Source organism: Arvicanthis niloticus, chromosome 4, assembly GCF_011762505.2.
Source record: "Arvicanthis niloticus isolate mArvNil1 chromosome 4, mArvNil1.pat.X, whole genome shotgun sequence".
NCBI lineage: Eukaryota > Metazoa > Chordata > Mammalia > Rodentia > Muridae > Arvicanthis > Arvicanthis niloticus.
The window spans coordinates 86,310,075-86,321,902 of NC_047661.1; the positions used below are offsets into that span (position 1 = coordinate 86,310,075).

Consider the following 11,828-nt stretch of genomic DNA (forward strand, 5'->3'; position numbering starts at 1 on the left):
CTGTAATGATGAGGAAGGGAGGGAGGGAGGGTGGAGGGCAGTTACCTACATGTAAAGAAAGGATAGCTTACGATTTACGAAGTTACACCCTATGTAATTCTCAATGTCTCTCTCTCTCTCTCTCTCTCTCTCTCTCTCTCTCTCTCTCTCTCTCTCTCTGTGTGTGTGTGTGTGTGTGTGTGTGTGTGTGTGTGTGTGTGTGTGTGTGTGTTTGTACCTTTCTGCTTGAAACCTTTTGGGATTCAAGTTCACACATTTGAGTTCAGGTGCACCTGTCCTATGTCCAGAGAGCAGAGGAGGACATCTTGTCCTGCCTTGTCTGTCTTTGCTTTATTCCCTTGAGACAGATCTCCATTGAACTTGGAGTTCACTGCTTTTTCAGCTGGACTGGCTAGCCAGAAAGTCTCAGCAAGCACATAGGCTTCTTGCCTCAACACGCGCACACACACACACACACACACACACACACACACACACGCGCGCAGGCATGCACACGCACACACACATGCACACACACCACAAAACTGAGATTAAATGAGAGTGTGACACACCAGTTTTCACATGGGTACTGAGGGATCCAGATGTAACTCTTCATACTTGCACAGCAAGCTCTCTTACCCAATAAGGCTCTTCCCAGTCCCTCAGCATAGTCTTTGAGATGGGAATTACTATTCCTCTTACCTATTTGATAGATCAGAAAACTAAGAATCATAAAATCTAGTAGTTTATTCAAAAATATACAGCCCCTAAGTGGTGAAGCAAAGCTCCAAGCCAGGTCACTTCACCCACAGCTAACACTTTAGGGTCACATGTATAGACCCAGGATTTGAGCTGCTGTCAACTGGCTCTGTTCCCAAAGCTCTTACACACGGGTCTGTTCTATGTTCCAACCACTTGCTCCTCACCAAGCCTCATGCCAGGTGCCCATGTGGGTATATCTTCTGCAGTCTATAGAGAAGGAGTAGCTCGGTGAAATGAGAAAGCCAGCAAAGGCCACACTTGCCCGAGAGGCAGAACAAGTGCTCAGCATTCTGACCTAACCATTTAATTCATATACATAGACTGCAAACCAGAACAGGGAAAGCCTCCAAAGAGCTGAGATCCCACAATTCTATAAGCCTGGCTCCCCACACCTCAGCCCCCTGTGGAGTAGTCAAGAGACCACAACAGAGCTCACAGGACTCTACAGCACTAGCCATAGAGTTGTTGGAAGTCACTTGCCCATACGATACAATACAGCTGTCTTCTAACTATTTCCATCCAGTGAGATAAGGGGATGTGAAATCACTTTGAAGAAACTACAACACTGTACACAGCAGGGACTCCCTGTCCCCTGTGAAGTAACTATTCCAAGGCCATGGTCACAGCAGATACCACCTCAGGCTAGGCCACTTACCTCTGCCTCCACACTCACTCTAGCCTGCCTGGCTAGTGATCTTCAATAAAAACAGAAGCTGGCAGGAATCTGAAGAGAGACTGTTCATCTATGTTCATGCATATCCAAACTTTTGTCCTAAGCCTACCCTAAATGCCCCCTACACACAGAGATGGGAGAGGGAGGAAAGACTGGAGAGAGAGTTCCACTAAAAATTATTCACCTTGATTTAGAGCCAAAAACTTCCACTGGCTAGTAGTGACTTCTAAATTTCTTGTGATGTGGAAACGTTGGCAAACACAGCCATAGATATAATCCTCTTTCTGCCAAGCATTTCACACACGTATCACATTAACTCTGCCCTCAAAGATCTCCTTCCAGATAAGGGGCTCCAGTCACAAACAGCATAATTTTTTAAGAAGACATTAGATCAACCACTCTGCCTCACTCAGTCTCCTCAGTCTTCCTGAACACCATCTCAGACCTCATGACTTGGTTCAAGAGGTAGTGATGGGGTTGACAGAAAAGAGCGGAGCTTTGGCTAGGTTTCAAAGATGTATCGAGAGGGTTTTTAAGAAGCTGTTGGGTGCAGGAGAGAGGAGTTAAGAGTAGCAATGGGTGTGGGAATGTGCTTGGTAAAATGCCAAACTTCACATGAATACAAACTATACCTTTTATTACCAAGAAACATTAACTTTCTCTTTATGGAGACGGCCTTTATGCCACCATGTTTATAGGCTTCCTATTCTGAGAACGGTTTGGCCCTCATCATTAGGATCATTTCTCATCCTTTTTTTAAACTAGTAGTTGGTGTGTACAAACTCAGGGGAGCAAAATGATACCAAGGAATGATTGTTGCTGGGAACACCACAGCATTACTCCCCAAGCTGATGCTGAGTCGTTGTTTAATCCACTGCTATACCTTGCCTCAATAGTCAAGCGCCAGCTGTAGTCTACCCTGACTCCCATATAATGAACTCCTTCTTCTCCACAGCTTCCAGTGGGTAACAAAGACTGAGGGTCTTCATGCTGCTTTTCTGACTCCCTAGAATGGATGTGTGTAGCTGGAAAGAAATGGAGGTTGCTCTGGTCAATTTTGATAACTCAGATGAAATCCATGAAGAGCCAGGCTATGCCACAGACTTTGACCCAACCAGCTCAAAAGGCCGGCCTGGTAGCAGTCCTTTTTCCAACTGGAGAGTCCTTATCAGTGACAATACCAGCCATGAAACTGCCTTCTCCAAGATCCCAGGAGAGTATGTGGATCCCCCGGGGCCTGAACCAGGGGTCTTGAATGAGGGAAACCAAAGGGTGATCATCAACATTGCTGGGCTGAGGTTTGAGACTCAGCTCAGAACTCTCAATCAATTCCCAGAGACACTCCTGGGAGACCGGGAGAAAAGGATGCAATTTTTTGACTCCATGAGAAATGAGTATTTCTTTGATAGAAACAGACCTAGTTTTGATGGAATCTTATATTATTACCAGTCTGGTGGGAAAATACGGCGGCCAGCCAATGTACCTATTGATGTTTTCGCTGATGAGATCTCCTTCTATGAACTGGGTAGCGAGGCCATGGATCAGTTCCGGGAGGATGAAGGCTTCATCAAGGACCCTGAAACACTGCTGCCCACCAATGACTTTCACCGGCAATTCTGGCTTCTCTTTGAGTACCCTGAGAGCTCCAGTGCAGCTCGAGGTGTGGCTGTGGTCTCGGTTTTGGTTGTAGTCATCTCCATCACCATCTTCTGCCTGGAGACACTCCCAGAGTTCCGAGAGGATAGGGAGCTGAAGGTGGTCAGAGACCCCAGCATCAATACAAACAAGACAGGCCTCTCTCAGACCATGTTCACCGATCCTTTCTTCATGGTGGAGTCCACCTGCATTGTGTGGTTCACCTTTGAGCTGGTGCTCCGGTTTGTGGTCTGCCCCAGCAAGACTGACTTCTTCAAGAACATCATGAACATCATTGACATCATCTCCATCATCCCCTACTTTGCAACTCTCATAACAGAGCTAGTACAGGAGACCGAGCCAAGTGCCCAGCAGAACATGTCCCTGGCCATCCTGAGGATCATCCGTCTGGTGAGGGTCTTCCGCATCTTCAAGCTCTCCCGCCATTCTAAGGGGCTGCAGATCCTGGGGCAGACGCTGAAGGCTTCCATGCGGGAGCTGGGGCTGCTCATCTTCTTCCTCTTCATTGGGGTCATCCTTTTCTCCAGTGCCGTCTACTTTGCTGAAGTGGATGAGCCAGAGTCCCATTTCTCTAGCATTCCTGATGGCTTCTGGTGGGCTGTGGTCACCATGACAACTGTAGGCTACGGTGACATGTGCCCAACCACCCCAGGAGGGAAGATTGTGGGCACTCTGTGCGCCATTGCTGGTGTCCTCACCATTGCCCTCCCTGTACCTGTCATTGTCTCCAATTTCAACTACTTCTACCACCGTGAGACTGAGAATGAGGAGAAGCCAAACATCCCAGGAGAACTTGACAAAATCCTCAACAACATGGGCTCCAGAATGGGGAGCACTGACTCCCTTAACAAGACCAATGGCAGCTGTTCCGCAGAGAAGTCCAAGAAGTGACAAACACAAGGCTTCTAGAGTCTTTCAACTGATCTCTCTCCCCCACTCCTCTCACTGTTTTTCTAAGATGAAAATTATGTTATGTATTCAAAAGTATTCAAAAGGCCATCTTTGACTGTGAGCTGTCTTAATAAATCCGTATTTCTGCTCTATTTCCTGGGCTGTTTCTTCTCAACCCATTACAAGATTTTCTCTCCTTTCCTGTGAAAGTTCAGCCCCTGCACTAGGCCTATGGATGTTACCTATTAGTATGAAAGTGCAGATGCCAAGCCTGCCCAGAATCTACATTTTAACATAATAAAGATTAACAAGTATGAGGTTTGGTCTTCCTTTAAATGACATATATTTAAAAACCAGAACTGGGCTAAGGAGGTAAGAGCTTGCCGTGTAAATTCAAGGGCCTGAGTTTGAATGCCCAACACCTACATAGAGGCTAAGCAGGTATGGCCTAGTGATCCTATTACTAGGGAGGCAAAGATAGGAAATCCCAGAAACAAACTGGCTAGCTGGACTAGCCCAATTGGCAAATTTCAGTTTCAGTGAGAGACCTTGCCTCAAAATACAAGACAAAGAATGTTGAAGAAGACACCTAACATCAGGCTAACAACACATCTAACAACACACAAATGTGTAGCGACACACACGTGAACATGCATACACATATGCACACACAGCACATATGCAAGTAAAAAATACATATAAAATAAAATTTAAGTAAGAAATATAAAAAGCCTGAGCTGACAAAATGAATATAGATGAGTTACTTAGTACTGACACCTGCTCAGCGTTGTATAAGCTAAGTCCATCCACTGACATCGTATCACTGCCTCCCACTATAATCTGTACAGTGGCCTTGATTTATGACTCCATTGCCAGCCCGTAGAAATGAGCATATTCTAAAGAGGTAGTTGTGTCCCCTCCTTTTGGCTAGCAGACTATTCAAAGTACTTCAAAAGACTGGAATTTCACCCAGAGAATCTCATGCCAGAGGAAGGAAAATGCTGAATCCTGGCACCAGCCAGAGAGGGATCTGGTCTCCAGAAAAATTTCCAACTTGTTAAACCATCTTGCAGGGGAGGCTGGAGCAGAGACAATGATGGGTCAATAATCATTGGGACCATATCTTAACTGAGACTGTTTAGCAATACATACCTCTGGCCCTTTACTTAAATCTATCCCCCATGCTGGGACCCCAAAGACTCTCCACAACTATTGAAATGCTGATCTGTTTCATAAGGTGTGGTTTCTACTGGGAACTTTCATTCATACACTACTAATTTGACGCCTTAGATTGGCTTATTAAGGATGAATGGTGGAACCCAGCTCATTAGAGCTGTCAGAGCAATACTGGTAACTCTGGCTGCACTCCATATTACAAATAAACATACCTTAAAGACACAGGAGCAAGAGCCTTTGGGTCTTGCTTTCATTGCCTTATTGAAGAGGGTTTGAATAGATTGGGGAAAGGGTGAAAGGAGTTTGAAATTGACTTTCAGCCCTCACTTGTCCCCAGTTCTCCTCCCAATTCATAGATATGGTACATGCCCATCTCCCTTGGTCCTCAACCCTTTCCTTAGACAGTGGGCATGAAGAACACTTCAATGCTTCAATGCTTTTACCAGGCCCACATCCAGGGAGCAGCTCAGACACTGGAGATCCTAAGAATGAGTGAGAAATGTACCTGAGGACAGATCTAGGATCATAGACCTGTCTGCCTGCCTTGGGGTTCATCTCCCATAGGATAACCAGGAATTGGCCAGTAGCCTGAGGAGCAGCTGGAGCAGAAAAGGCAGGCATGTGTCCAGAGGCCAGGCTTACCCAAGCGTGACAGCTGTGCTGAGCTGACCTGAATTGAAACATGGTCTTCCTGAGAGAGGAGCTTGGTCAACCCACCAAGCTCCCAGGATAAGAGAATCAGAATCCTAAAGGGTAGGAAAGGAAGCCTCTACCCTGTCCTTCCCAACCCACCTCCTCAAGTAAACAAAGCTTATGCCTCCCTTTGTCCCAATACTCAAATTCTATCCTCATAGACTTACAAAGGTAAGTCAGTGCAAGTGCAATGCCCCTGTGCCCTAAGTCACTGCACAGCCCACAGTATACATTTCCTCTATGTATGTCAGAGTCCTTCAGAAAAATAGAACCAAAGGTGGATGTGTCAGTGGGTATGAAAATCTGCATATAAATATTCACATAGATAAGCTTGCACACATGCCTACAATATATATGTAGTAGTCCTTTTATGTATGGTGGATACCTCTCAAGGCTTCTAGGAAGTGCTGGTAACCTGCAAGGTGAGTAGGTGAGCTGGAAACCCAAGAGAACTGGTAGCATAGTTCCAGCATGGAGGCTGGCAGGTTCAAAACCCACGTAGAGTCCTCAAATGCTTCTTTGTGCATTGGATTACAGTGAATACTGGAACTCATGACTGGACAAAGTGCAGAGAATAAGTTTGGTGGAGTTCTCAGCCATGAATGAGATATCTGTATCACCCATCCTTCCCACAGGCCCAGGGGACATCTCCAAGGAGTGGCGGTAATACTGCAAGTCGAGGAAGACTAAGGCAAACAGTCTTCTCGACATGACAAGACCACTACACTCATGAGCTCACAGCAGCTGTGGTTGGCTGCCCAGGCTCTTGTCAATCAACCTTTCAAAATAGAGTGACGAGAACTCCATGAGCCCCTACTCTAGCTGAAGAGCTATGGACAGATGGTGGTTGCTAGAAAGGGAGTTGGTTTTCTTTGGGGGTGTGGTCCCTGGTAAGTTGACTGTGCTCCAATGGCTGGCCCCACACCCGTTCATATATGGGCAGCCCAAACAACTCAGTGGGAGATAGATGATGGATGGATAGATAGATAGATAGATAGATAGATAGATAGATAGATAGATAGTTTATGAGGTAGGGCCCACATATATGAATGAGTTATTGCTTTATAAATGCTTTTCTTTATAACTAATTAGCAGTTACTGAAAGAACTTGCCTTTTTAGCCCCAGTCAGATCACAGTCCTCAGAAGAAGGAAACTGAGTCTAAGGACAGCCTAAAAGTTGATCCATGGGCTGGGGAGATGTGTGAGTCAATAGAGTGTCTTATAAGCTCAAAGAAATGAGTTCAATACCCAGAGCTCGTGTTTTTAAAAACTCCAGGGTGATGGCATGCACTGGAAACATCATTGCTGAGAAGGCAGAGATCTCTCATGTTCTCTGACAGTCAGCCTAGCCTACCTGGCATGTTCCAGGACAGTGACAGACCCTATCTCAAAAAAGAAAGAAAAAAAATAGGCAATATATGAGAAGTGGCATCAGATGTTATCCTCTGGCCTCCACAGGCAAAATGAACACATATGCACAAAAGCACAACATACACATAAGACAACCAAATTACCTGATGTAGGATACAGACCTTAGCCAGAGATCAGATATAATCATAATTAATAACCAACTGTCCTGTTTTAGCTGCTTTACATGGGTGGTTTTTATTTCATCTTAACTACTACAAAGTAGATATCATTTCCATTTAACTGCTGAGAAATCAAATCTTCATGGAGTTTAGTAATTTTTTTTTCCTGTGACAGAGTCACCAAGGGGACACCAAATTAGCAGATATGACAATAGCCAAATTATTGTCTCTCACACCTTCTTGGTCAGAAACCTGATAGCTGTGTTGTAAACCTCAATGCTCCCTTCTCCCAACCAGATTAAAGGTGTTGTAGCATAGTCCTGCACAGCCCGCTCCCTGAGGTCCTGGGACATTAGGCAGGCTGGCTGGAGTCACCTCTGCTGTCCCAGCCTCTCCTGGTCCACACTTGTATCCATTGGTCTGGGAAGGGGGATTTTTACGAGACTACATTATGATCACCTGGGCATAGACCCATCGTGGCCTCCCAAGACAGTTGCCCACAGAGTCAGCTGCCATGCGCTCCTCACAGGCGTCTCAGAAGCTGGCCCTGCTGGGCCACTCTGCCTTACTCAAGTCCCCAGTGGGAGTGCACAAGCTGGTGCAAGAGTAAATTAGGAAGGATGCTTTCAGTCGCAAGTGACAGAAACTGAGCCCAAACTGAACCAGTTTTGTTCAGATTGTATGGCTCCCACAACTGAGAAGTGCCAAGAGGAAGGCCAAGAGTGGGGTGGTGGCATCTGGGGACTCAAACTTCACTTCAGAGCTCCCATGGTCTGCTGATGGCCTCCTCATGCCCAGAGTGAACATTCTCCATAGGGCAGGGAGACTAGCAGTCATTTCACAGCTGTATCCCTACTTAGTCAAAACAGAGAGAGAGAGAGAGAGAGAGAGAGAGAGGAGTGTGTATGTGTGTTGTATATATAATGTCCTTTATTAGCTGATTCCACATTTAAAATGTTAATGTTGAAAAGGTGGGGTTTTAATTTCAATCCAGTTATACTCAAAGTGCCTGTTTGTAGTATATGGTAGGTATTTAATATTTGTTGAGTTAATTAATTATCCCTTTAAGTTCTCTTCTCTAATTAACCTAAAGAAAACAAACTTAACTCCGTGGTTGATCCTGAGAGCTCCCAGGCCAGACAGCCTAACAGAAAGATTCTTCCTCAGTGAGAGACCCTGACTTGCCTGCCCAGGTATGCTTCCCCCCTCAGGGTGTCCAGGAATCGTTCCAGGCCAGAGTGGAGGAAAAGCTTAGCCCCCTGGACAGGTTACGCAGGACCTTGGTCTGCGGTGAGTGCAGGGGAGAAACAGCTTCCTACATTTTAGTGAAACAGCTCTGTTTATTAGGGGTGAATAAGGGCGATATAGACCCTTGGGAGTGGGTAGGGATTTTCCGGGTAAGTGTACATCATTGGCTGGACTGAGGTGCTAGGAATGCTTCATTTGCTTGAAGAGAGATTCCAGGTACTTGCTGAACATGTCCTTATATAGGAGAGAGGAAGGCTAACCTGTAATTTGGCCACTAGGCTACATGACTACCTCAAGAGTGATGAAGGTGGGGGTTGTACAGGCTGTATACCAGGACATATAGGCCCAAAGAAAGAAGGAGACAATCCTATTCCTGCCGGTCTCAGGATGACACTTTCAGGGTTTGGGCACATCTCAACCTCGCTCTTGCTCCAAATTGGTTCCTCTAGTCTCGAAGCTTTCTAAGCTCAGACTGCCTCAAAACAACAAGGTGAAAAGCAATAGAGAAGACACTCAGCATCTTGCTCTGGCCTCTGCATGTATGTGGCTGCAAGCATCTGCACACTCATATGTGCATGCCACACATGCATACAAATACATCAAACAAGGACACCGAATTCTTGAAAATTATCAAATGCCAGTGGTGTATTTTTGCAGCTCATTTTTACTATTTTTATTGTTGTGTATGTCTAAACTTCTTGTAATAGAAAATGTTTAAATCTCTAGTTTCCATGGGAGAATCAGATGATGGTCATGTGCTGGTTGCTTTTTGTCATCTTGACACAAGCTTAGATGTAGCTGGAAAGAAGGAATCTTAATTGAGAAAAAAATGCCTCCATAAATTGGCCTGTAGGCAAGTCTGCCTGGCATTTTCGTGATTGATGATTAATGTGAGAGAACCCAACCCACTGGCGGTGGTACCACTCTGGATAAGTGGTCCTGGACAGTGTAAGAAAGCAGGCTGAGTAAGCTGCAAGGGAGCAAGTCAGTGGGCATCGTTCCTCCATGGCTTCTGCTTTAGTTCCTGCCTCTAGGTTCCTGCCTCAGCGTCTCACAGTGGTAGACTGTAATCTATAATAAGTCAAATAAACCCTTCCTCTCCAAGTTGCTTGGTGGCTATCACAGCAACAGAAAGCTAAGACAGGCCACCCAGAGAAGCACAAAGAGGGGAGGCTGCCCTCCAGGTCACCACCTCTCCCCGCTCCCTCTGGGGTCCTTGACCTGACTGCAGAGAGTTGGTGTCAGGGTTGAAGACACTATCAGAGTAAGTATGTAAAACTTTCCCTGAGAGTTGCTGGCTGCCTGCTGAAGTAGTTTTGCTTGGCTGAGGCAGGAAATGCATCTACCAAGAAGCTCAAGTTGTATTGTGTGCCATAGTGTATGCAGTGACTTACTGTCATGGAGTCTGTGGCTCTGTAAGTGGTGGGAAGGAACTTTCTACCAGAAAAAGAGCCCACGGGGCTTGGGACTCAGTCAAGACTCAGGAGGGCAAAAAGGAAGAAAGGCAGTTGAAGGCCTTTCTGAGAGCCCTGCCACATCCTTCGAGGGCTTTTCTTCAAGAGGCTCTGGACTCACAATCTGGTGGTCCCTCTTCCTCAACCCTGACTATTTGCACTGCCCACCAACTGGAGAACCCTCTGCCCTTCTCAGCAGGCTCAAAAGAACAAAGCAGCCCTTTCTCAGGAACTGGGAGTACACCCAGGCCAGATGCCAGGGTCCCATGCTCTCCCTCCCTATGGGATCCAGGCGGTGGGAACAGGAAGGAAACTCACAAGGTGCCCTTCCCTACCCAGCAGTTGATCGGGGCCTACTGAAAGATGAAACATACCCCATCCACCAGGCTGAGTGGAGTGAGCAAAGGCTCTTTGAAGGGAAAGGAAGAAAGATAGCCCAGTCTCCCTGGGGACTGCTGTCAAGAAAACGTTTGCCCTCAAACAGGGAGATCAAAGGGAGCTGGGGGTGGCAAAGAGCACAGCAATGAGGAGAGGAAGATCAGACAAACTTTTGTTATGGGATCTCAGGGGAGGCGAGGGAAAGGCTTCCTTGGAAATGTCACGAGATAATGAATGCTATTTTACTCCCATTGCTCAAGTGTCAGTCAGAGACTTGGGGAGAGAAGGCGTGATTCTCCTTAGGAAGGAATTCTGGGTGATCTTGTACTTCTCAGAACCAGAGGGGTGATGGCTGAGGCCTCCTCTGCAGTCTCTAGGGCTCCCATGTGCACACAATATAAATATGACAATACAGTAGTAATAAAAACACCACGCTGGTAAGATTATCATGAGATTTAAGCAGGGTGCTCTGTGAGACTCAGCAAGTTGTAAAGGATCCTGTGTAAAACAGGAGTGTACAGTGACGTGACACTGAAATGACAGACAAATGCTCTGTGGAAGGTGGGCAGAGCCTCGGATAAAAGCCTGCCTGTAACTTATGAACCCTGCAGGGGTCACAGCTGCACAGCATTGTGTTGGGTACATAATAGATGATCAAGAAATGAAGGACTGAGGCATAAAAGGACCAAGTCAGAGGCCCCAGAGAATCCCCATGCCTCTCAAATTGACGCTAATTATGGTCCACCTGGAAAATTGTTTCTTGTGTGTTGGTGGTGTTGGTGGTGGTACTGATGGTATGTGTGTGTTCATGTGTGTGTCTGTGCAAATGTATGTGTGAGTGACATGCATGTAAATGTGCATGAGTGCATGGAGGTCATAAACAATCAAATGTCATTTCTCAGGTGTTGACTTTTTTATTTTTAGACAGCCTCTCTGTGACCTGAAACTCCTTGCCAAGTAGGCTAAACTGGCCAGCCAATGAGCCCCCAGGACCTATTTGTTTCTCCCTAACCAGTCTGGCTTTTTTATTTTTATTTTTATTTTTATTTTTATTTTTATTTTTATTCTCAATTTGCTTTCTGGGGATCAATCTTTATGCTTATGAAAGCCCATTCCTAACTTAGGTAACTTTGTAGCATTGTTGTTGTTGTTGTTGTTGTTGTTTTTCCTCTGGGTCTTATATAGCACAGACTATATAGTAAAGGATGACCTTGAACTTCTGATCTCCCTGCCTCCACCTCCATAGTGCTGAGATCACAGGCATGCACCACAATGGCCAGTATGCAGTGCTGGAGAACAAACCCAGACCCTTCTACATTCTGGGCAAGCGCTCTACACACTTAACTACATCCCTAGGCAAACCCAGAAAGCTTGAATTAAGTAACTTA

The 11,828-nt window shown here is 45.9% G+C and overlaps 1 protein-coding gene across 1 annotated transcript; it reads left to right on the top strand.

The window, feature by feature from the left end:
* Positions 1–2,425: 2,425 nt before the first annotated feature.
* Positions 2,426–3,961, top strand: Kcna10 (potassium voltage-gated channel subfamily A member 10). The gene has a single exon (XM_034500893.2). It carries the CDS (start codon positions 2,426–2,428, stop codon positions 3,959–3,961), a length of 1,536 nt encoding a protein of 511 aa, XP_034356784.1.
* Positions 3,962–11,828: the final 7,867 nt, after the last annotated feature.

Coding starts and splice junctions, on each gene's coding strand:
- Kcna10 (XM_034500893.2), top strand. CDS start 2,426: ATGGATGTGTGTAGCTGGAAAGAAATGGAGGTTGCTCTGGTCAATTTT.